The sequence below is a fragment of the Perognathus longimembris genome, chromosome 14 (assembly GCF_023159225.1).
Source record: "Perognathus longimembris pacificus isolate PPM17 chromosome 14, ASM2315922v1, whole genome shotgun sequence".
Lineage (NCBI taxonomy): Eukaryota > Metazoa > Chordata > Mammalia > Rodentia > Heteromyidae > Perognathus > Perognathus longimembris.
The window spans coordinates 56,335,731-56,360,955 of record NC_063174.1 but is presented as its reverse complement, the minus strand read 5'-3'; the positions used below and the strand labels follow the sequence as shown (position 1 = coordinate 56,360,955).

At 56.6% G+C, this 25,225-nt stretch overlaps 1 protein-coding gene across 5 annotated transcripts in view; it reads left to right on the top strand.

The window, feature by feature from the left end:
- The window catches only part of Syne3 (spectrin repeat containing nuclear envelope family member 3), a 51,167-nt gene that overhangs the window by 12,892 nt on the left and 13,050 nt on the right, over window positions 1-25,225 (top strand). For all 5 annotated transcript variants that reach the window (XM_048362208.1, XM_048362205.1, XM_048362207.1 and 2 more), the window contains exons 2-8: window positions 11,047-11,190; window positions 11,562-11,719; window positions 14,034-14,206; window positions 15,321-15,630; window positions 21,741-21,902; window positions 22,301-22,648; window positions 23,946-24,079. In XM_048362208.1, coding sequence (XP_048218165.1) covers window positions 11,576-11,719; window positions 14,034-14,206; window positions 15,321-15,630; window positions 21,741-21,902; window positions 22,301-22,648; window positions 23,946-24,079 — 1,271 coding nt within the window. In that variant the 5' untranslated portion in view covers window positions 11,047-11,190; window positions 11,562-11,575. The remainder of the gene's footprint in view (window positions 1-11,046; window positions 11,191-11,561; window positions 11,720-14,033; window positions 14,207-15,320; window positions 15,631-21,740; window positions 21,903-22,300; window positions 22,649-23,945; window positions 24,080-25,225) is intronic.

The following is a 25,225-nucleotide window of genomic DNA, read 5'->3' as shown; positions in this document are numbered from 1 at the left end:
ATCCCCTGGGTGCCCCTCCCTCAGCCTGGCTTTCCTGAAGCCCAAGTTGCAGAAATTTGGGGAAGGCAGCATTACAGGACCCCAGCATCTCCTTCATGGGGACATGGGCGACTGAGGAGCCCCAAGTCCCAGGACAGCCTCCTGCTCACTCCCAGCTGTCCGGGTGGTAGATGGAGAGGGGTCCCAGCCCCAACTCAGGCCCACGCAGACACAGACCCAGGTGGAGGGGGACAGCCGTGTCCAGGGGTCACAGGACTGTGATACTGTGTTTGCTCTCCGTTGTTGCAGGAAACAGCCGCACGCACGTGTAAGCCAGGGAACGTTGCTGTGTGCCATGTTCAATAAAACTTTAAGGACACAGCCTAGGGGTGGGCTGGGTGAGGGTTGAGGTGGGGGGACCTCAGGGGAGCCCCCCCTCCTCCGCCCCCACAGGTAACCCTTCACGCTGAGCCACGCTGAGGAAGGAAGGAAAGTTGGCCCTGAGGCGGTGCCCTTGGCCCCTGCATCATAAACCGGGCGCCACCAAGCCCTGGCAGGAACAGGCACGGACTAATTATAATCTGCACAGCCTGTTAACCGTCGCCAGGAGACTCCGGGGAAGGGCTCTGAAGGTCTCAGCTCTTGAATGTCACCCCGTAGCTCCACAGAGTGGGGACAATTGAAAGCCCCGGAGGAGATTCTGCTCTATGGAGTGGACCAGGCAGCCGGATGACATGCTGTGTGACCTTTTCCGTTTACTTAACCACTCTGAACCTAACCTCAACATCTTTATCTGTTTAAAAAGTTAATCCTTCTGGTTTAACAATGGACAGTAGGTCTCGTGAGCTGTGTGTGGTCCAGGCCTCCTCTGTGCCCGTGACCCTGGTTGGTATTTAGCTGCATTAGGTCTTAGTCCTGTATCCCCTGAGAAATCTTAGGCGGCTTCCTGGGGGGCATTAGTGCCCACATGCTTGTAGCTAGACAGAGAAGGCAGAGGGGTCAGTGCCAGCGAAGGTGGGAGGAGGAGCTGGGAGGAAGATGGACCTTGTCCCTCTGAGCCTGTCTTGCTGTAGCCCTGTGGGGCTCTTGCTTCCCCCAGTGGTGCCTCCCTTAACATGGGGGTGGGTATTGAGTTCAGTCCAGTTCGGGTGGTTCTGGCTTGCTTTTTATGTGTGTCTGTCAGTACCGGGACTTGAACTCAGGTCCTTGTATTCTTTTTTGTTTGGTCAGTCATGGGGCTTGAATTGGGTACTGGGGCCCTGTCCCTGAGCTCTTTTGCTCAAGGTTAGCACTCTACTACTTGAACCACAGTGCCCCTTCTGGCTTTTTCTATATATGTGGTGCTGAGGAATCGAACCCAGGGCTTCACGTATGCGAGGCAAGTGCTCTACCACTAGGCCACATTGCCAGCCCTTTCGCAGACTTTCACAGCACGGTTTGGATGATAGGGCCCACGGGTCTGTTTGTGTGAATCAAGTGTTGGAACCCAGCGGTGCTCACGGACTTGTCGTGTGGCCGTTTTCACGTGGCCATGACAGGCGTGGGGCTGTGAGAGGCCTGTCCTGTGCAATGCTGTCTGGCCCGGCACCTGGGGTCGAGGACGTGGTTGACAGTTGTTGCTGTTGTTTGGGCAGTTGTGGGGCTTGCACTCAGGGCCTGGGCGCTGTCCCTGAGCGCTTTCATTCAAGGCTAGCGCTCTACTACGTTGAGCCCCAGCCCCACTTCTGGATTTTGAGTGGTTGATTGGAGGTAAGAGCCTCGTGGGCTTTCTTCCCCAGCCTGGCTTTGAACTGCGATCTTCACATCTCAGCCTTCTGAGTAGCTAGGATTACAGGCTTTGGCCTGGGACTCCATGATCTTCCCGCCTCGGGACTGGGATTCCAGCTTGTCCTACTACGGCCTGCCTGAGTGCACACCTAAATGCTTTGAGTGTTCATGCTCACACCTCTCACCACCAATGGTCCAGCACGTTCCGTGGGGTGGCTGTTCCACGCTTCCTTTATGCTGGGCGATGTAAGGCATTTCTGCTTTCTTCTGTGTAGACGGTCACATGGACAGATTTATTAGTTAATGAACACCTAGGCCACACCTCTCGGGCGCCAGCACGGTTGTGAGACTTGCCCGGTACCATCAGCTTCAAAGGAGGCTCGCGGGGTGGCTGCCCCACGCCACCAGTCAGAGCAGCGCAGTCTGCCTCGCGGAGGCCGTGTGGTTTTTCAGCCACGAGGTCTGGTTGGAATCCAGGCCATCTGGCTCCAGGGCCGGGGCTCTGAGTGGCTGGGGTATCCCGGCCAGGAGCGGGCTTCGGGGCCCTTCTGTGCAGGATCAGAGAGGGCAGTGACTCACATGCGTGGGCCTTGCCCCGGCCTCCCCACCCAGCCGGATTTGGCTCCCACTCTGACCCTCAAGAAAGCCAGGCTGTCCCAGGCCAAGAGACCACAAGCGTTGGGTCTCTGTTTATAAACGGCTCTTCAAAGAAGGCAGGCTGCTGATGCCAATGGGAAAGGGCAGCGCCCCAAGGAGACAATGGCTCCCGACCAGAAAAAAATGGGAATGCCGTGGAGTGGGGAGGACTGGGGTGGGGAGGTGGGGGCTTGTTTACGTGTTAAATCGTGGAAAAACTTAGACACGGTTCAGTTGGACTAAGAAAGAAAAAAACCCAGCAGGGAATACAATAAAATCAGCCAAATCATCCAGGAGAAAGGAAAAGTCAGGGAAACTCTGTGGCAGGGACTCTGTGGAACATTCTGGACCATTTACGAGAGGATAATGGTAATGGTGGAGTGCAGGGACTGCTGGTTCGTTCTGTCCCCTGGGGCGGGGGGCTGCAGGAGAGAATGAAGCTCACACACGGGTTGAGGGTGCCGGGTTCCTGCGGCCTCGCAACTCATCCAGCAGCCCCAAGTGCTACCGCAGAGACAGGCCACAGCCCTGGACCACAGAGGCCATGGAAGAGTTTGAGCCAGGCACTGGTGGCTCACGCATGTCATCCTAGCTATGCAGGAAGCTAAGACGTGAGGATTTGTCGCTCAAAGCCAGCCCAGGTCCTGGAGACCCTTATCGTCAGTTAACCAGCAAAAAGCAGGTGGTAGAGGTGTGGCTCAAGTGGTAGAACATCTGCCTTGAGTGAAAAAGCAAAGGGAGAGTGGAAGGCCTTGAGCTCAAAGTCCCACTAGTCGCAGGAAAGAGAGAAAAGCAAGCAAGCAAGCAAGCAAGGAAAAATAAAGGGGGGGGGGGAGAAGGAAGGAAGAAGGAGGGAAGAGAAAAGAAAGGGAGAAAAGTCAGCCTGGTGGGTGGGCATTGGGGGAGTGGGAAAGGGAATGGGGGTCGACAGTGCTGAGGATCTTTCTGGAAGAGGAAGGAGGCGGAGGCTGGGTCATCTGAGAGGGGCAGCCGCGGGGCCCCGGGCCCCTGGCTTGCTCATCGCTGTGATCTAGGGCGCTGGCTGATCCTGCTCAGGTGTAGGCGTTGAACACATTGGTCATCCAATGGAGATAGCGTCTCTCACGCTTGGCAGAGGTGGGAAACTGGCCTGGTGTGGGCCTGCCTGCAATATGGGGTGGACCCCCCCCCGGCACTCGGCCTGTTTGCACTGTGCTCCAAGGCCCAGGCGCCATCTTTCCAGACCCATCTGCATGGGGCTTGGACAGCGTGTTGGCCTGGGATCCCCAGCTGGGGACGCTCTGCCGGACGCCCTGCCTGACTCACGCCCCACTATCCTGGGGGGGCTTCCCTACTCTCCAGGCCCACTAGCTGTAGCCAGAAGCCAGGCACGTGCTCCTCCCTTTGGGGGACGGCCTGGCTGGCAGCCTGAGTCCAGCTCTACAGTCAGTTGGCTGCGATGGAACTAGACAGACCCTGCTTCTTCCCAGCTCGGCAGCTGTCTGACCTGGGCGGAAGAGCTGGCCTCTGCCAGCCTCAGTTTCTCCATCTGCCTCGGCAGTGCCCTAATGAACATAGCCCGGGGCCATTACAAGGCTGGCCTTGCCCACGAGGGCTCCTGCTGTCCTAACGGGCATCTGGGGACATTGTATCCAACTTACAGGCACTGGTTCATCAGGTGACCTTGACGCCCTTCTAGGGCAGAGTCCTCCGTCACAGGTGACCTTGAGGCTGGGGGTGGGGGTGGGGGGGACTCGTTACCTGTCACCCGTGAGGTACCTGAGACAGACTTTCCGTCTAGCCCTTGGCGGGAGTGCAGCCGCTCATCAGGTGGGGACAGGTTTATTCTGTTCCCAGGTAAAGATTCTCCTGAGGGATGTTTTTCACGGTCCTTTCTTGAAGGGCAGGTTTGTGATACGAAGGGATGCCTTTGAGCCAGGTGCCAGCAGCTCACGCCTGTCAACGTAGCTCCTCAGGACCCAGGCAGGAAAGAGACTCTTTCCAAGATAGCAGGGCTATCTGGGGGTGTGGCCTGCCGTCAGTGGTCACTGTGATTGACAGCCCGTCCGGGGAGGTGGCTGCTGGTTTCCTGGGAGATGCCCGGGGGGCGGGGCCAGCCTGCCTGGCCGGTCTGGTGGCTTCAGGGGAAGATTCCTGCCTGAGGTGCTGTCTGGGGAGATGGGCAGACCTGGCTTGGCACACACCTGATTCCCTGGGGCCAGTTAGATCAGGGGCAGGGTTGATGGGGCGGGCTCCAGGGGGGCTGTTGGTCAGGGAGGCTGGGTGGGGTGAGGCAGGCGAGGACAGGAAGGTGAGGACAGGTGCGATCCCCAGAGGTGAGGCTCACGCAGTACCTGGACGTGGCCCGCCCCAAGCGAGAGCGACGAATCCACCCTGCCAGGGCCCGGGAGATTCTGTCCACAGGTATGTGCAGGGGTGGGGTGGGCTGGTCTGCTTCCTCCTCCTCCTCAGGATCCCCTCCCTCCCACCTGAGGACGGAGCTGAAGGATAGAGCGCACCGTGTCTCTCCACCGAATAAGGAGTTATGAGCAGGAAGGTAGAGCCGAGGCCAGGTTTACTTGGAAGTGAGGGCGCCTACTTGCTTTCCAGGCAAGGAGGAGAAGGGATGAACTTCTCGGCAGAAGAGAGCAAGAAGAAATCAGTAGCCCAAGATAGGTTCGTGGGGCCGGCCCCCCTTTCAAGTCCCTTCGGTTGAGTCTCAGTCACTCTGGTATCTGGATGGTCATTGTCCACCCCCCTCCCCCCTCCTCCCCGCCCCCCCCCCCCCGCAAAGGGAGACACGCCCGTCCCTCCCTGGGTCAGCTGCAGGATGGTCGGAGCATTGCTTCCGAGAGCACCGCTATCTTGGTCACCCAGGGTTCAGGAGGAAGAGGGGCGCAGTCTCTCCCCATCTGACCAGCCTTTCCCCTCACCTCTCCCTCACTACTGGCTCACAGCAGAGCCATCAAGTTCCCCGAGGGAGGGGGCATGGGACTGAGGCAGCTGGGGTGACGGGGGTGGGGGTGGGGGTACACAGAGCCCAGGGGTGCTGCGGTTCTGGAGGAGGGATGGAGGGGAGAAAGACCAGGTTGGGTGTGGACACAGTCAGTGTTCATTGCTTTTGCATTGTGGGTCTTGGCCCACATGGCCCCAGACCCCGTAACTCCTCCCCACCGGCACTGGGACTTGGCAAATCACATTCAGGACTGGGAGCTGGAACCCGCGCGCCCGTGCCCTGAACCCTCCTCCATCGAGGCGCCTCCCACGGGGTGGAAGCTAGCTGGAATGGGAGATCTCCGGCCCCACCCTCCCAAGGATTACACATTGCAGCCAGGGCACGGTGTCTGCTTCAGCAAACCTTCCAGGCGGTTCCATGGGCTCCAGGGCACTGGCTCCCCTATTGTTGCCCAGAGGGGTGGGGGGTGGGGTGTGTGTGTGTGTGTGTGTGTGTGTGTGTGTGTGTGTGTGTGTGTGTGTGTGTTTCATCACAATTCTTGGAAACACATTCCACACTTACAGATATACAACCCATCTAGAAGCTAAGCAAAAGCCTTATACTCAGCATTTGTTTGTTTATTTAATGCCAGTAGTGGGGCTTGAACTCAGTGCTTTGAGCTCTTACTTAGGTGTTGTTGGGGTTTTTCTGTGTGTGTTTTTCTCTGCTTGAGGCTAGCGCTCTACCACGAGAGCCATATCTCCACTTTAAGCTTTTGGCTGGTTAATTGGAGAGTTAAATGAGAGTCTGGTTAAATGAGAGTCTCTCCATTGTATGTTCTGGCTGGCTCCTAACCTGGACCTTCAGATCTCAGCCTCCTGATGGATGGCTAGGATTACAGGCGTGTAACTGTTATGTATGTATTTCCTAGATGACCAGGGAAAAGTTTGCACATGTTTAGTCTAAATGTACTTAAAAAAAATAATCAGGAGCTGGATGCCAGTGGCTCACACTTGTAATCTTATCTACTCAGAAGGCTGAGACCCAGAACATTGTAGCTTGAAGTCATCCTGGGCAGAAGAGCCCTAGAGATGCGGTTTCCAATTACACATGGGGGGGGGGGGGAGGGAAGGGGGAAACCTAGGCTGGAGGCATGTTCCAAATGGTGGATTTTCAACTGAGTAAGCCAGCCCCACAAACACGAGGGCCTGAGCTCAAACCAAGATGGTCCATGGATAGTTGAATCCAGAGATGTGTAACGTGTGGATACAGGGGCTGCGGGTACCCCAAAGCCTGTGTAGGCTCCATGTAGCCCCTTAACCTGTCCAGGCTTCTGTGTGGTTACCCCTAGGGTGGGTGGTAGCCCAGTGATTGTTGCTACCTCTAAACTCAGCTGCCTTGGAAGGCTGCTGTATGATGGAAGCGTGGGCACCAGGTCCATGCCAGGCTGTGCTGGGCAGGGCCCCCCTCATTCTTCTCTGAAACTTGGCTCTCAGAGTCCCTTCTCTTGATGCAACAGGAGAGAGGAGATCCTCTTGGTGCTCTCTCTAGGCAATGACTTCTCTGCAGCAGTGGGGTGGGGTGGGGGGCAGACAGGTTCCCACAATGCACTTGGAATAAGCTTTGGGATTAACACCAGCTGCACTTAGTTCCTGAAATTCCATCTGCATTTAGGAGGCCCGTAGGAGGGGAGGGGAAGGGTGGAACCTCGGGTGACAAGACTGCACTGAGTCACCAGGAGCAGGGTGAATCGTGGCCCCAGGGAAGGCCCCGCCAGGACGCTGGCTCCGTTTGTGGTGTGCAGCCCTGGTCAGCCAGGGTGACCCAGGAGAGGCTTCAGGCATCACCTGCTCTGAGAGCCGGACTTCAAAGCTGGGATTTGCCTGGGTCACCGTTCCCACACCTTCCGGGGCCCTGGACAGAGTGTCAGTGGGCAGGCACAGGAAGACCGAGGCTGCCTGACAGCCAGGGACTCAACGTGTTGTCTTCAGTTCCGGAGTCTTGAGCCAAGGCTTGGCTTTAGGTCCTCTGGAGTCCATTTCCTAGACCTTGTGTGTTTCTGAAGGTGACCCCTGGGGGTTGGGCGGTGTACTTGGTGGATTTCTGCCAGTCCAGGTGGGGGCGGGCACACGGGGGCTCCGTGGGTTCTAAGAGCAAAGGCTTTGGCACTTGCGTTGTCCTGGCTTCAAGTCCTGCCCGTGCTACTTAGTGTCCTTACAACCTGGGCGGCATTTCCCGTGTTGTGGAACCTCTGCTTTCTCAGTGCAAAGTCGAGAGAAGAACCTGTGTCTCCCTGGGTCTTGGCAGGAAAAATAGAAAAGTTAATAGCTGTAAGTTAACTTTCACCATAACCAGGCGCAGGATAAATGAAATGTTAATATCAGTAAATTTTCCCTGTAGTCCAGCACTGGAGAAATGTAGGCTGGTTTTGCTATTACTGTGAAGCCTGCCTTATCATTTTTCCCCCTACAGACTTTTATCCCTTCTCTCAATCTCTTTTCCGCTTTGTAAGATGGGTCTAGTACTGCCAGCCATTATTAATGCCAGTGACAGGATTCGTGACAATCACTCTGTGAACCCAATTTTGCTCTTTTCTTGGCTAAAGAGGACGTGGATATTTAGTTAGGTCCTCTTTTCTTGTTTTTATTTTTTTTTTCTTCCGGTACTGGGGCTTGAACCCAAGGCCTGGACACTGTCCTTTACCTTTATCTCTTAAAGCTAACTCACAGCTCTGCTTTTGGCTTTGTTTTTTCTTTTTTTGGTACTGGGGATTGAACCCAGGACGTTTGCACTTGCTAGGCAAGCACTTTGCCACTGAGCTACATCCCAGCCCAACTTCTGGCTTTTTGATGGTGAATTGATATTGACAAACCATAGGCTGTAAGCCAAATCTAGTTTGAGGTTTGTCCATGTATATCTGGCAAATTTAAGATGTTAAAGGGTCACAAAAATATGGAAGAAGGCCTGTGTCCATAGAGGTGGGAAGTATTTACTACCTGGTCCTTACACAAAACCTCAACCTCACCGGAGGCTCTCGCCTATAATCCTGGTCACTGTGGAGGCTGAAATCTGACAATTGCGGTTCAAAGTCATCCTGGGCAGGAAGGTCTGTGAGACTCTTTATTTCCAATGAATCCCAGAAAGCTGGAAGTTTTTCTGGTGCTGTGGTTCAAAGTGGTAGAGCACTAGCCTTGAGTCAAAGAGCTCAGGGACAGTGCCCAGGCCCTGAGTTCAAGCCCAGGCTGAGCCTGACCCCATGGGGGTCCTGAGAACGTGGAGCCTATTCAACCACAACCTTGAGGCCCCTTGCACTCAATCCATTCCACGTTACCTCATTGTGACTGTAACAGAACACCCGAGAGAGGCCGATTATAAAGAATAGAGGTTTATTGGCCCTGGGCAGACCCTGGCACTGGGGAAGGTGTGGCGTTGCTTTCATTCAGGGCATAACATGGGAAGGCAAGTGGGTGCATGTGGAAGAGGAAGAACAGATGGGGTACAGCCAGCTTTAGCAACCCCATCTCCCTGGAGCTAACCCTGCCCCTGGGGGAGCCAAGGCTCCCTCCCCTGAGAATTAACCAAGTGCCACAAAGGCAGTGCTAATGCCTCCAGGTGACCCAATTAGTTCTTAAAGAGCCAGCACCTCACTGCACCCTCCCAGTGGGGATCACTCTCCCTGGGGGACTTGCAGACCACAGCCCCAGCATGCAGATGGGGAAGTTGAGGCTGAGGGGCCCAGCACCTGCTTGGTGTAAAGACAGACTCCATCTCAGCCCTACGTGTTGGACTGTAAGGGCGGTCCCCCCAGTTCTGCGGGACAACTGCGGGACAACCCTTGTGTTGAGGAAGGGCAAGATGTGTGGCAGGCAGTGAGCCTCCCTCCCTTCCTCCCTCCCTCCCATTCTCTCTCTCTCTCTCTCTCTCTCTCTCTCTCTCTCTTTCTCTCTTTCTCTCATACTGGGGCTTGAACTCAGGGTCTGAGCTCTGTTCTTTAGCTGTTCCACTCAAGGTTGGCACTCCACTACTTGAGACACAGCTCCACGTCAGCTTTTTAGTAAGAGTCTCATGAACTTTCCTTCCCAGGCTGGCTTTGAACTGCAATGCTCAGATATCAGCCTCCTGAGTAGCTAGGATTCTAGGAATGAACCATCACGCCCAGCTTCATTGTCAGACTTTGGCAGCCACCTGTGGGATGGATTCTCCTCGCCGTTGGCTGTTAGAAGGCTTACAGCAGGACTCTTCTTCCCTGGGGCTTGAGGATAGAACTCATAGTCCAGGAACCTGGTAGAAAGTTGATGGACCATGTCCTCTTGTTACTCAGCTCTAGCTGATGGCTGTTCCTCACTGGGGCAGAGGAAAGGAGAAGCCCCCTCCCCCCCCGGTGTTCGCAGGGCCTGGCATTTGTTCATGTGTGTTTTTAGGCTGAATCACAGCTGTCACAGATGTCTCTAAGTGTTGTTTATGCTCAACTTACAGCAGTGTGTGGACCTGTGCTTAGGCCGCGTGATTTGCTGTGTAATTAAAGTGGTACGTGGGTGTGCCACATCAGCAACTAGGGCTATGATTGCTATCCTTAAACTCTCTACATTGTATTCTTGGCATATAAAATCTTTTGGTGTGTGTGTGTGTGTGTGTGTGTGTGTGTGTGTGTGTGTGTGTGTGTGTGTGCCTAAAATGGAGCTATACAAAGTGGTAGAACATTAGCCTTGACTACAAAAGCTCAAGTAGTAGTGTTAGTTCCCGCCTCTCCCCCCCCCCCCCAAAAAAAAACCCTCGAAACAAAACCAAGAGTTCTCTTTTAAAGTTCATCCAGAAGCTGGGAATGTGGCTTAGTGCTTGCCTAGCATGCATGAAGCCCTGAGTTCGATTCCTCAGCAATCACATAAACAGAAAAAGCCAGAAGTGGCACTGTGGCTCAAGTGGTAGAGTGCTAGCCTTGAGCAAAAAGAAGCCAGGGACAGTGCTCAGGCCCTGAGTCCAAGCCCAGGACTGACTGGCAAAAAAAAAACAACAACACCAAATTCATCCAACTAAGACTGCTGGGCAGGGCCCAGATTCCCAGCCAGCCAGACCTTAATTGAGCAACCAAGCAAAGGATGAGAAAAGCCAACTAGCAACTTATCTCATGTTCAGAAAAGATGTTATTTATTTATTTATTTATTTTGCCAGTCCTGGGACTTGAACTCAGGGCCTGGGTACCATGCCTCAGCCTCTCTGTGCTCAAGCTAGTGTTCCACCACTTAAGTCACAGTGCCACTTCTGGCTTTTTCTGTTAATGTGGCACTAAGGAGGCGAAGCCAGGGCTTCATGCATGCTAGGCAAGCACTCTAATTCATAAAGTACCTAGGAGAAAAAAAAATAATCACATGGACCCTCTATTGACGAGACTCCCCAACCTTTTCTGTGAGCTGTGTTTTTTGTTGATGTTTTGTTTCACTTTTTAGTAAGAGTAGAGTTGTGGTTGCTGAATGTATAGATGGATCTCACTTTTGGGGATTCTATCTTCCATACCCACCTTTGCTGGGTACTATTCCCAAATACAAGCCATCGATGACAGGATCAGTGTCCCGGTAGGGGGCGTATATGTTGTTCTGTTAGTTTAAATAATGGCCTGGGGAGCTCGGTTTTTAGTGTGCTAGCCCTTCTGCCCATTCTGAGCTACCTTATCCAACGGCACAGGGCTTACTTTGTGCACGGCATCCTGGGAGGCTGGAAGATAAGCCAGACACAATCCTTTCTATGAATTGCAGGTCTCGATAACGTTAATCCAGAGCAAGTGATAGCTGCTATTAGCAGACGACTAGAACCGGAGTACAGAAGAGTTTTGCCTGGAATTGGTGGGATTTTTAAGCAAGTTGCACAAGAAAAATCAGCCTTTGCATCCACGGCCTAGGGTAAGGAGAGCTGGCGGTCCAGCCGGGGAGGTTGGTGTGGACGCTGACTTGTGCTGGGGGGGCGGGAGGGGGCAAGCATCATCGCCTGAGACTGACCAGTGGGCTGACCAATGGGCTGCCAGGAGGGCAATGTGGGCGGGGCGGGAGATCCCAGTGAGAAGCTCGCTAACCTACCTGTGACGTTCATGTTGGAGGACCTTGGGGGTCCTGAGGGCTGAGCTGACCAGCCCTGCCACAGCAAGAGGCGCCATTGGCAGCTGCAGGAGGGTGTTGGTGGCCGGCCTGGGGGGAGGGGGTGTAGGTTGCGGGGGGGGGGGGGGTGAGGCCCTGTCGGCATCCCCTCTGCCTGACCGTGCGAGGCCCATCCTCAGCCCCTACAGGTGCCATGACGCAGCAGCCCCAGGAGGGCTTCGACAGGAGCGTGGAGGATGCCCGGGAGTGGATGAAGGCCATACAGGAGCGACTGCAGGTCAATGACAACACCCAGGGACCCCGCGCGGCGCTGGAGGCCCGGCTGCGAGAGACCGAGGTAGGCCGGTCCCTGTCCCTGCCCCGTTGGCCCCACGCTTCCCGTCTGCCAAGGGAGGGACGGAGGCCACTAGCTGTGGTTTTCCAACTCGGAAGGGTGTAGAGATGCCCTGCAGTCTTGGTTGACACGCAGAATCTGACAGGGTGTGTGGAGGGCAGGGCCTGAGACTCCACCTGTCCGGCAAATTCCATGGGATGCTGTGCTCTGATTGTAGGGACTGGAGCCTGTCCTCTGAGCCCCATCCTGGCGGGGGTACCTGTATAGTCAGGTGGGTCCCCAGATCTGGATACCATGCCTTTCCTACCTCTCACTGCCTGGCCTGCTGCCTGGTACCCTGTGTGAGGGTGGACTGCCCAAGGCCAGTGGACAAAGGGGATGATCATCAAGTCGGAGGCCTGAACTGTCATTCCTCGAAGGTGCTGGAGTGCCGAGTGACCTCAGAGTTTGTCCCTCTCTTGGCCTCAGCTTTCCCGTGTGCACCTGAGGAATTGACTTTACATATCCTGGAGATACGACCAGGAAGAAATTCCATAATTCTGACTCATCACCTAGCACTAGTAGATGGTGTGTGTGCAAGCGCATGCGGTTCTTGGCTTCTCGCTCTTGCTTGGCTTTTTGACTCAAGGCTGGCACTCCACCTCTTGAGCCTCTCTACTTACTTCCAGGTTTTGGCTGCTTAATTAGAGATAAGAGTCTCAGGGACTTAGGATTCTAGATGTGAATCGCAGTGGCCCAGTTTCAGTATGTCTATTAAAAACTTAAAAAAAAAAATGACGATATGAGGTTTACGCAGTGTGGGCTGCCCTGCTGTCTCAGGCCAGGAAAGGGGGGAGCAGGGTTAACGGATCTGCCTGGGGTCACAGCTGTCGGGGTTGCAGCATTTGACAAGTCAGAAGCCCTACCACTCCATCCACAGAGAAAGGTCAGACAGCCAGGCCACCGGGGGTGTCGGTGGGAGGAATCAGACAGGCCGGCAGCTGAGCACGAGGTGCTGGCCAATGAGAGCTCAGTAGGCACAGGGAGTGAAAGGTGGTTGCTGTGGCCCCTTAATGCCAGTCAGAGGCACCGTGTCAGCCACAGTGTGCCCTCCACCTCCCCTGACATCGGCCCGCTGGGCACCATAAGCACTGCCTCCCTCTTCCGCTGACCTGGAGTTCTCAAGTCACAAGGTCGCGCAGGGAGAGGGAGCGGCGCCGGAGTTGTCTGGTCCTATTTGACTACAGAGGCTGAGCTGCTGGCCAGGAGCCAGGAAGCAGGGAGGGCAAAAGCAAGGGCACTGGGAAATCCTACCTACTCAGGAGGCTGAGATCTGAGGATCGTGGTTCAAAGCCAGCCTGGGCAGGGAAGTCTGTGAGACTCTCATCTCCAACTAACCACCAGAATACTGGAAGTGGAGCTGTGGCTCAATGTGATAGAGCTCTCGCCCTGAACAAAAAAGAGCTTAGGGACGGTGCCCAGGCCCTGAGTTCAAGCCCTAGGACAAGCGGGGGAAAAAAATAAAGCTAATGGCAGCTGGAGGTCCCCCACCTGCCCCGGGTTAAGCCGACAGCTTGGTCCTCCACAGAGCTGATGCCCAGGTGGGATGAGAGACACCAGGTGTTTCTTAGGGGGAACGCTCATGAGAGGAGCATGCTGGGAACTGGGAGACACCGGACAGGCAGGGCCCTAGGCCAAGAGCCTCCAGGGAGGCTCAGGGGTGTCCTGAGCTAGTCATCTGGCACGGTGCCCCCCCCAGCACTCATCCCCATGAGAACAGCGGTGCACCAATCACAAAACTGTGGTTGAGTGCACGAATGCCCTTTCTTTGCTTAATTTTCATCTAATTTCATTATTACCCTGAAGTCCTCGTGCAAAGGGGTCCAAAGCCTATCCATTTACAGGTGCAGCGCGTCTCGGTCAGTGCTACCCCTCCCACGGTTCTCGCCCATCTCTCCCACCCCCCTCAGGCTTCCCGGTACATGTGCGCATGTGCACGTTGACTGTGGTGACTGGCTCTGCCCACCTTCCTCTCTCCGCTCACTGAGGGGTAGACGTAACGAACCCCACGGTGACCCGAAGGAGAAAGCCATGCCTAGGAGGGCACGGGGGACGTCTGGGCCTGGCAGGGAGGTTGGCTATGTTGTCGGGGGCAGGCCGGGCTGTGCGGGGCTGACCCCCAGGGCTTCGTCTTCCTCTCAGCAAGGTGCCCCTGGACCTGGAAGCGGGGCTGCCGGCTGTGATCTGCGGGATCCAGGCTCCCCTCACCAGTCTTCCCCAGGCCGTGTCTGCTTGGGTGTTGCCTAACCCTGGGAAACTGGCCTTTGTGTCCGCACAGAACATCTGCCGGCTGGAGCCCGAGGGCCGCGTGAAGGTGGACATGGTGCTGCAGGCGGCCGAAGCCCTCCTGGCGTGCTGCCGCGAGGACCAGAAACCCGAGATCCTGGCCCAGCTGAGGGACATCAAGGCCCAGTGGGAGGAGACGGTCACCTACATGACTCACTGCCACAGGTAGGGCGACCCGGTGAAGCCGCACCAGGCCGGTGTCCGCGGTGGCTGCCGGTCAACCCCTGGCCACCATCCCCGGGACAGCTCCCCAGTCCTAGGGTCCCCGGAAACCAGAGCCCGGCCTGTCTCTTTCTCAGTGTTCCAGCCATTGTGTCTGGCCAGCAAATCCCAATAGGTGCTTACATGATCGAGTACAATGGCAGCGTGGCTTTGGATAAGAAGGGCTCCCCTGTGATCACTTTGGCCAGGCTCTCTCTCTGCCAGGACCCAGGATCCAGGCTGGGGTGTGGGGGCGGGGAGACAGAGGCTCAGATACACCCAGCGTTGATTCCTGCCCTGCTGGTTACTTCTTGTGCACCATGGGGAAGCTGCTTGCTCTCTCTGAGCCTCAATTGCTTCCTCTGGTCCGGGAGGGTGATCCAGCACTCCCTGAAGGTCATCAGGAGAATGGCGGGGTGGGAAAGGTGGGGGGAGGGGGAAGGGCAGGGCAGTGCTCAGGAAGCTGCAGCAATGGCGTCCTCTCCCTCTTCATAAAGCGGAAGCGTGCACGCATGAAGAGGCAAAGGCTGCACAGAGCTCATTGCTTTCCAGACCCCTTTCACTTGAAATTCTAAACAGAATGGCTTGATTTGGGCTGGAGAGGGAACCATTCCCATGTTGCAGATGGGGAAACTGAGGCAGGTGACGAGGCAGTCATCCTGAGAGTTCATGCCTCTTCCTCCCATCTTTGGTCCTCACTCCTCTCCTGGTGGTAACTAACCAACCCACAGATACAACTGTGCTCTGCGCATTAGTAGGTATGGTTCTGGGGTAGTTTTCTCTGCCTGTTTGTAGGCAGCATGTGCTAAGGGCCTGGGGCAACTGGGTGCAGAGTTATAACACTAGACAAAAGTGATTGGAGGAATCTTGCACGAGCAGTGGAGGTTCAGGGGTAGAATCTGGGTGCCGGGGGCTTGAGCTGTCTCGTCCCCCCTGCTGGATTTTAGGGTGACCTGAGGAGCAGCTTCACCTGAGAGCTTTGTATAACAGGACTCAGGGTCTAGTCCTGTAGGACTCAGGAAGGGTCTAGAACCTGGGTCTAGAACCTAGAGCCATGCCCCTGTCCCCACGCCCGCAGCCGCATCGAGTGGGTGTGGCTGCACTGGAGCGAGTACCTGCTGGCCCGGGACGAGTTCTACCGCTGGTTCCGGAAGATGACCGTCACGCTGGAGCCCCAGGTGGAGCTGCAGCTGGGCCTGAGGGAGAAGCAGTGGCAGCTGAGCCACGCCCAGGTGCTGCTGCACAACGTGGAGAACCAGGCCGTGCTGCTGGACCGGCTGCTGGAGGAGGCGGCCTCCCTGTTCAACAGGATCGGGGACCCCAGCGTGGACGGGGATGCCCAGAAGAGGATGAAGGCCGACTACGACGCGGTGAAGGCCAGGGCCCAGGTGAGGCCTGGAGGGGGGTCTGTACCCAGCCATCCACTGCCCACCCCACCCAGCATCCACCTACCTGTCATCCATCCATCCACCCACCTATCTAGAATCCATCTATCTACCCATCCCTTCTGTTATCTAGCTACTATCCAATAAGTCATCCATCCATCTATCTGCTTCCCACCATCCACCCATCCACCTACCCATCCATCCATCCATCCATTCATCCATCTACCTATCACCCATCCATCCGCTCACCCCCTTTATTACCTATCTGTTACCCATTAATCATCTACCCATCCATCTATGACCCACCATCCATCTATCCACTCACCCATCCATCCATCCATCCATCCATTCATCCACCTACCTATCATCCATCCATCCATTCAGTCATCTACCTACCTATCATCCATCCATCCATCCATTCATCCATCCCCTTAAATTACCTATTTATTATTCATAAGTCCCTCTACACATCCATTCATACATACTTACTATCCTTCCACCTGTCTCCCTGCCTACATACCTCCATCCATCCACCTATAATCCATCTATCCACTCACCCCTTCTATTACCTATCTATTTATTAAGTCTTTCATCCATCCATCTATCCACTACCCATCATCCATCCATCTATATCCATCCAGCCATCTACCTATCTACCATCCATCTGTCTACTTATCCTTCTATCCACTCACTATCCATAAATCCATTCATCTATCAATCATCCATCCATCTATCCATCTTCCTACCATCCATCCACAACCCAACATCTACCCATCTGCCCACTCGCCCTCCACCTATCACCTACCCTCCCAGCCATCATCAGTCTGCTTTCTCATTTGCTGCCCAACACCTCGTCCACTTGCCTACCCAGTCATCTATAGGAGAATCTATCCTTACTATCCATCTGCTTTTCTCTTTATCCATCTACTTCCCACTAAAACAATCCGGCTTTTATTTATCTATTCAACCATTTAACTACCCACTCATCCACTTACTTACTCATCAACTTACCCACTTGTTTACCCACCCATCCGCTCATTCTCTGCGTACTGCTTTACCCACCCACCTCCTCACCATCTGCCGTCTAACCCATTACCTACCTACCTATCCAATCACCGTCCATCTACCTGTCCATCCACACGGTCACCTACTACTCATACATCCCTGCTCAGGGCGTACTGCACTTCATACGCATGTGCCGACTGGCTAGCTCCTGGGCTGTGATGTTCCTGTTCACCCGGCAGCTTCCTTCCTGAGCTTCTGTCTCTCTCCCTCCTCCTTCCTCACTTCCCCTCCCCCTTGGCTCTCCTCTGACCCCTCTAACCTGTCCCGCTCTGCGCTCTGCTCTCTCTTGCCCCGCCCTTACCTCATTCTTGCCTTGAGCTGAAACAGTTTGTGGAATTCGTAGGTTCCGTTATTATATTTTAGAAGCAGTATTTGGTTGTTTCCTATGAGTACCTATCCTTTTGTTTTGAAGTCACAGTCTTTGCGGTCCTCCAGGATCTGGACCGCATGCGCCGTGTATGTGAGCACAGGTTTGAGAGTCTCCATTGGCTGTGGAGGGAGCTGGAACTCCAGCGTCTGTGTAGCATGGCTGTGTCCCTGCTGGGAACTTTGAGACCCCGTCATGCACCCTGCCCTTAGCAGGGCTCGCGTGTGTCACCTTCATCGCAACTGCTCCTTGGTTGTGGCACTGTCCTGGGGTGGGGGTGGGGCACTCCTGAATCAAACAAGTTGTTTAGACTTGAACCCTGAGCCCCCAGCCAGGCCTTTGGTGATACATGCTGGAAGATGATTGGTTTTGTCTATTCCTTTGTTTTTGTGCCAGTACAGGGTTGAACTCAGGGCCCTGTTTAGCTTTTTCACTCAAGGCTAAGACCATGAGCCACTTCCTGATTTTTACTGGTTAATTGGCGATAAAAGTCTCTCTGATTTGACTGCCCAGGTTGGCTTTGAGCCGTGGTCCTCAGATCTCAGCGCCCCCCCCCTCCCCCCACCGAGTACCTAGGATCACAGGCATGAGTCCTCAGTACCCGGCTCCAGGCTTCCTTTTGAGACTGGCTGACAGGGGTCAGCGCAGCCTCTCCAGGGCGCTGGGCTTCCTTGGTGGAAGTCCATTCCCTCCGCAGGCTGGGTGGCCCAGCCCAGCTCCTAGTTCCCAGCAGGTGGGCACGGCACACGTTTAACAGGCTGTGAGCACGGTGCAGTCCAACAGCACCGACCCCCTCCCCCTCCTTCCTGTGGTCCTCTCTCCCCTGGGCTGGATTGGTGGATTCCAAGTTACAGGGAAGCATCCTGGTCCTGACCTGGGAAAGCACTGGGTGCGAGGCGAGGCTCCGCTGCTTCCCACCAGTGTGGCCTTTGGGTGGCTCACTCTGCCACGGCCAGGTTCCCAGGGCTGGGTGAGTTCTGCGCATGTGCTTTGAAAGCCAGCCAGTGTTTCCAACACAGAGGAAGTTCTCTCCTTCCAGCAGCCCTGGGAATAAATAGAAACTGCATTTGTCCGTGTTTGACATACAGCAGGTGCTCCAACTATTTATCGAATGAAGGAAGGCTCGCCCCTGGCTGGGAGCCATCTGCCCTGCTCGCCTCACCCCAGGCCTCCCCAAGCCAGGAGGCCCCCCCACGAAGCTGGCCCCCACAGGCTTCTCTAGGCCTGTCCCTCAGGCCTGGGAGGGAGAGTCACCAGGCCCCACAGCCTCTCCCCGGTGGCTTGATAGAAGACAGGGGCCTGGGCCCATGAACAGAGAGCCCGGGCAGGGGCAGGGGAGTGGAGGAAGGTGGCTGTCAGGCGGAGGCTGGGTCTTGTGATGTCTGTGGAGCTCAGGGTGTCAGGGTAAGTCCCTGAAATGACAATGAGGCCCTGGGTGGTCATCTCTGCTGCCTGAACTGCCTGAGGGCCAGAAGCGGCCTCACCCAGCCTCCGCCCCCACCCCGTGGAAATGGGGTGTGGATGGATGTGGGGTGATCTGGATCCTGCATCTTTTCAGCTGCCGGGTGAGGTGGAGGGGCCTGAGCCACTCTGAAGTCTCTCAAATGCCGGCGCCTCGGATAGATTCCCAGGGTGCACCAGGAGCTTGGGAAAGTGGAGAAGCTGCTGGAGCGTGGGGGGGGGGGGCAGGGGGGGACTGTGTGCCCTATGGCGAGAGGTAGGGTTTCTACAGGCCCAGTATGACAGCCCCAGGCACCAACCTCTTGCGCCCCTGCAGGTAGAAAGCTCCGGTTCCATCTCAGGCATTGGGAAGGGGGGGGAGTGGTTCCTGCTCCGTGGGCCCCAAAGATCCCTTATGGCCCGGATTCCCCCTGGACACCTGTTCCGCCCCCTGGCTGAAGGCCTCTCCTTGCAGCAAAGGCTCTGGCAAAGCAGTGCCGCCCCAGCAACTAGGAGTGGGCAGCTTGGGACCTTCCTGGGGTCCAGACCTTGCCTGGGCAGGGAGGCTCAGTGCCTTGTGTTTACTGACATTTTTAACCCATGCAAGCCCGTTCCCAACAGTCATGCCCAATAGGCTCTGTTCCACCCAGAAAAATCTGTCTTCACAGACACCAGGCATGTGAATTAGCAAAAGCTTCTGGCATTGGTGGGGTGGGGTGGGGTGGGGGCCCTACCTGACTCCAGACAGTCGTGTGTGTGCTCACCCATGGGGTAGGCTGCGGGCTTCTTGGCCAGGGTTCCTGGCCTAGCTCAGAAGTCAGCCTCGTGGACATGCGAAGCATCACAAGGCAAGGCCAGGAACATAGGCAGGCTGGTAGCAGGAGTGTCTTGCTGGGTTTCCTTTTCTTTTTTGTCTTTGCCAGTCCTGGGGCTGGAACTCAGGCCCTGGGTGCTGTCCCTGAGCCTCTTTGTGCCGAAGGCCTAGCACTCCACCACTTGAGCCACAGCACCACTTCCAGCTTTTCCTGAGTAGTTTATGGGAGGTAAAAGCCTCAAGGACTTTGCTGCCCTGGCTGGCTTCGAACTTTGATCCTCAGACCCTGGCTTCCTGAGTCGCTAGGATTCTAGGTGTACGCCCCTAGCGCCCGGCTAGCTAGATTGCATGTAATCCACTGCTTCCGTTTTCTGAAGCCAGGCCGACGGCGGGCGGCGTCCTGGTCTCCAGCCCGGCGAGAAGGGGAGTCTGGCTTCCCGCCATGCTCCGTGCGTCCTTTGCAGGGACATAAATCCATGCCGCCCTTGTTAATGGCTTGAGTTGTGACATATCTGACAAGTGCTCCCGCCACAGACGGCTTCATTGTTTGGGTTAATGAGAAGGTGGGGCGCCCTCCCATCCATCATCGCCGTCACCCTCTCCCGGGACTGCGCCGGGGGAGAGCCGTGCCTGGCACACATCTCCTGCGGACTCCAGCCCGCCGCTTCCTGTCCCCGACGGTCTGTTTACTCTGCGCCTCCTCGTTCACACACAGCCTCTCCTACCCCTGTGTGCTTCACAGCCGGTCCTCGGGTGGGGCGTGGTCTCCAGGGTTCTGATGGAGGCAGACCCTCAGGATGGGGGGGTCCCTAGCAGAAGTGGGGGGCTAGCACACGGACATGAGGACCGCGGGGTAGACAGGCAAAGGGGTTGTCCGCAGCCCTCCTCCCGTGTACGCGGTGCTGCCGAGGGACTTGTGAGCACGTCCCAGAAGGGCCTGGTCCTAATTCTTTGCTTCCACTTGTCCCAAGAGTGTGTCTCCAGCTTGCTGTCGCGGCTGCAGAGGTTTAAGTGAGTTCATTTTGTTAGATTTTGAGGAGAGACAGCATATACAAGTAGCTAGGGATGATTTTTTTTTTTTTTTTTGGCCAGTCCTGGGGCTTGAACTCGGGGCCTATGCACTGTCCCTGAGCTTCTCTTTGCTCAAGGCTAGCACTCTACCACCAGAGCCACAGCACCACTTCTGGATTTTTCTATATATGTGGTGCTGAGGAATCGAACCCAGGGCTTTGTGTGTGCTAGGCAAGCACTCTACTGCTAAGCCATGTTCCCAGTCTTAGGGATGATTTTAAGATCATTTGCCTGTCTGCTTTATCCCCCAAAGAACTTGTGTGTGTGTGTGCATGTGCATGTGTGTGCGTGCGTGCCAACAGGGAGGCTTGAACTCAGGGCCTTGTGGTTTTTCTTGAGTTTTTCTGTTCAGCCATTCCTCTGCGTGTGGCTTTTTGCTGGCTAGTTAGAGATGAGAGTCTCTGGGATTTTCCCGCGCTGGCTTTGGGCCTCGATCCTCAGATCTCAGCTTCCTGAACTTGGCGAAAAGCACATTAGGGCCCATGAGCCGAGGCAGAGAAAAGCGTCTCCTGTCTGAGTGGGCGAGAGCTGGATATTCCCTGTCTCTCATGTAAGAGTGACACGAAGTCCCAGAGTCCCTGGGAATGGGTGACAGGAGCAGGGCCATCCTGAGTGTCCACAGAGGCCAAGGTGGGAGCTGCCGTGCCCTCGGTGCCCTCCCGGGAACGGCTGCTGCAGAATCTGAATGGCGGAGGAGCCAAGAGGCCCCCTGTGGCCCTGGAGGGGCGCGGTGTGCAGAGCCCGGGCCTGAGCGCTGACCGAGGGTCTGCTCCTGCCCGGGGAAGCTCCGCCCTGTGGGCCCGCCCGTGTTCTGTCCCCTACCCTCGGGCAGATGCCATGGGATTGGGAGTGGGAGAGAGCGGTCTACGCGGGCCACAGGGAAGCGCTCGTCCTCTGAGGTCTTTCCTGGCTTCCTGCAGCACAAACCCCGCCAAACCAGACTTCCATTGCTGTGGCAAAATACCTGCCATGCACAACTCTTCTTTAAAGCTTTTGGGAAACCAGCCTGGCCTCTCTGGCTTTAATGATCTCGGCCTCTGGAGTAGCTAGGATGACAGGTGTGAGCCACTGGCGCCCAGCTCGCCCTGTGAGGTTTTGAACACCACGCTTCGAGGTTTCCACTTGGGTTTGGGGCCAGCAGGAGTCATCGTTCTAGGGATCTAGGGAGATAGCATGGGCGGGTTGTGAATTTCGTTGCTTGGAATAGTGAGTGAGGCTCACAACAGGGACAGTCTTTCCCTCAGATGTCCCCACCCTCAACACACACACACACACACACACACACACACACACACACACGCAGCAGGCTGGCACCCCTGGCTCTGAAGACTCATAGCCGTTGGCTCTTGCCCTCAGGAGCGGGTGGACCTGCTGGCCAGCATCACCCAGGAGCATGAGCAGTACCAGGCCAGTGTGGACGAGTTCCAGCTGTGGCTGAAGGCCGTGGTGGAGAGGGTTCACAGCTGCCTGGGGCGGAACTGCCAGCTGACCACAGAGCTCCGCCTGGCTGCCCTGCAGGTCAGTCCTCCCGCGCCCAGCCAGAGCCCCAGGACGCCCCCGAAGCCTGCAGCACCCACGCTGGAGTTCATTCAGTCATTCAGTCAGTCCGTCCATTTTTGTGCTGGTCCTGGGGCTCGATCTCAGGGCCTGGGCGTTGTCCCTGAGCTTTTGTGCTCAAGGCTAGCGCTCTGCCACTTGAGCCACAGCTCTGCTTATGGGTGTGTGTGTGTGTGTGTGTGTGTGTGTGTGTTTACTTGGAGATAAGAGTCTCCTGGGCTTTCCTGCCTGCGCTGACTTCGAACCCCGATCCTCAGATCTCAGCCTCCTGAGTAGCTAGGATGACAGGCGCGAGGCCACTGGTGCCCGGCTCACATTTGCGTCCCTTCCCCTCCTGTCCCCCCCCCCCCCACCCGCAGGACATCGCCAAGGATTTCCCCAGGGGCGAGGAGGCTCTGGGGAGGCTGGAGGAGCAGGTGCCGGGCGTGGTGGGGCACACCTCCCCCCTGGGTGCGGAGAGGCTCACTGCAGAGCTGGAGGAGATGCGGAAGGTTCTGGAGAAGCTGCGGGCGCTCTGGCGGGAGGAGGACGGGCGGCTCCGCGGCCTGCTGCAGTCCCAGGGCGCCTGTGAGCAGCGCATCCGGCGGCTGGAGGCCGAGCTCGGGGAGTTCCGGGAGCGCCTGGAGAGGCTGGGGCAGCCGGGCCTGGAGCCCCCGGCGCCCGGGGCCACGGAGGACCAGCTGGTGGCGCACTGGAGGCTCTGCTCGGTAAGTGGCGGGGGAGGGGCGGGGGTGGGAGGTGGGGGGGCTGCCTGAGGGGAAGCAGACCAAATGGTGCTGGTTCATCGTGGGGTGAAGAGCAAGGCCAGAGGAAGAACGGGATGGCCAAGCGTGGGCCCCAGAGCCGGCCCCTTGCCGGCGGCGCGATGAAGGGTAGACTTCCTTGGAAGGTATCTATCTGGGGGGTGCTGAGCCAAGGATGCCCGTGAGGGGGGCCGGGGGGAGGCCCGGACCCAGACACAGCGCCTAGTCAGAGGACACCCCATCCTGGATGACTTACATTCAGGACACTGTAACAAAATGCTAGAGACAACGAGCTTACAAAGAGTGAAGGTTCCGGCTCACGGTGATGGAGGCTCTGGACTAGGATTTGCATTTTCTTGGGCTCACGGCCGAGGCAGCACATCCTGAGGCCAGAAGCAGAATAACCCTGGGACATTCAGGCCTTAGGGTCCCCTCCCATGGCCCCCCACCCCCCAAAGACCCAGGGACAAAAGTTCACAGCATCTCCCAACAGCGCCACACTGGAGACCAAGCCCATGATCTGTGGACCTTTGGGGGAGCTGAGGGAACAGGATTCATGGGTCAGCCCCCCTCACCCGCTCCTTGTCTTGGGTTATTTCCATGAAGGCAGTGCTTCAAAGAAAAACCACCCCCATCGTGCTTCGTCCCTCCCGCTCTTGTGTTCTCTCCCTGGTCTTCGGCTTCGTGCACAGGGCTTGGTGGAGAGACAGCGAGTTCGTGGGAGTGCTCGCTCTGTGGTCTCCCGTCCAGTCTCCTCGCACACCAGGGCACCCTGCAGTACGCTCTTTCTGCCCTTCCCCTTGCTACGGGACAGCTTTGACCCTTCTCATAGGCAGAGGGGGTCATAGTCGTGGGACCCCAGTGATCAGACCCTCCCCTCCCCAACTACTCAGCCTCTGCTAAAGAGTCACTGCTCAAAAAGCCTTGGCTCAAGTCAGGGACTGGTGGCTCACGCCGGTCAGCGACTTAGGAAGCTGAGACTCGAGGATAGAGGTTCGAAGCCGGCTCAGGCAGGCAGATCTGCGAGACTCTTGCCTCCAGTGGGCCAGCAGAAAAGCTGGGAGTGGCGGCGTGGCTCTAGACGGAAGCCACGCTCTAGGCCAAGCTCTAGGTGGGGAGCAGGGGCTGAGCTCGATGGTGGGGCCCCTGGTTCCTGCCCTTGGTAACCTGTTTGGAGAAATCCGTGGGCTACGCTCCCTGGCGCGTGCTCAGCCCCTTCCCCCACCCCCCCACCCACCCACGGCGCCGTCCTGTCCCGCAGGCCACGAGGACCGCGCTGGCCTTGGAGGAGCCTCGTGTGGACCGGCTACAGGAGCAACTGAAGGAGCTGCTCATCTTCCCCGACCTGCAGCCGCTCTCTGACCGGGTGGTGGCCGCCATCCAGGATTATCAGAGGTATGTGGGAGCTGAGGCCGGGGGCGGGGGGCGGGGGGCGAGCCCCACACTGCCAGCCCCTCTCCGGAAGGTGGCGGTGCTTCCTCCCGGCCCTGTCGGAGCGCGAGGTCTCTTCCTTTCCAGGCAGCTCGTTCCGTGTCTGTGGGTCTCTGGGGCCCTGTGGGGGTTTAGTGTGTGGTGGCCGGGAGGGAAGGAGCAGGCTACGGATGAGAGCCATTCCCTTGGCCTGTCCCCTGGGCCCTCAGCCCCGGCTGCCCGGCGTCCTTTCCCGGCACAGATGTAGGACAAAGGCCTCCTGCCCAGGAAGGTGTTACCTGCCGTGGGAACTTCAGGGCGTCCCCAGCACAGCTCCAGGTCGCCGCAACTGCGGCGGCTCACACCTCTGCCTGCTGTGGGCTTCTTTCCGAATGATGGAGGCTTCCGCTCACGGCTGGGCCAGGCCCACACCTCTAAAGTTGGGACAGGGGCCTCCATTTTCTGGGGCTGGACTTCCTGTGTGCAGAGCAGCAGAGGGACAGGTGGAGGGGTCATAGCTTTGCTCCATCTTGTAGATTCTAGATGGGCAAAGGCCGTGGCGGGGGATGGGGGGTGGCAGAGTAGCTTTCTCTCTGTTATTTACTCATCTTTTTAAAAAATGAGATCACGTTTCAGCTGGGTGCCAGTGGCTCACATTGGTGAGCCGAGCTACTCACCAAGCTGAGATCTGAGTGTCATGGTTGAACGCTACACCGGACACACAGACCTGAGAGACTCTTATTTCCAATTAGCCACCCCAAAGCCAGAAGTCGAGATTGGCTCCTGTATTAGAGCACCAGCCTTGAGTGAGAACACAAGGTCCCGAGTTCGATCCCCAATACCATCACCAAGTAGTAGCAACAGCAGCAGCAGCAGCAAAGGGGCTGCAGGTCAGACAGACCTCAGGAAGACTTGAGCCATGCCCGGTGCTTTTATTTTTAAGATTGCTATGGTTATTATAAAGGTGACGTACAGAAAGGTTACCGAAGCCAGGTAGAGAGTGCCTTTCTTTTTGGGCAGTGTCACCCCTTCCCTCGCTCCCAGTTTTCCCCTCCCCTCCGCACCCACAAGGCGCGTCGTTCATTTCCACCATGGTGCCCGGTGAGCACCATCCACCTTCCACACCCACCA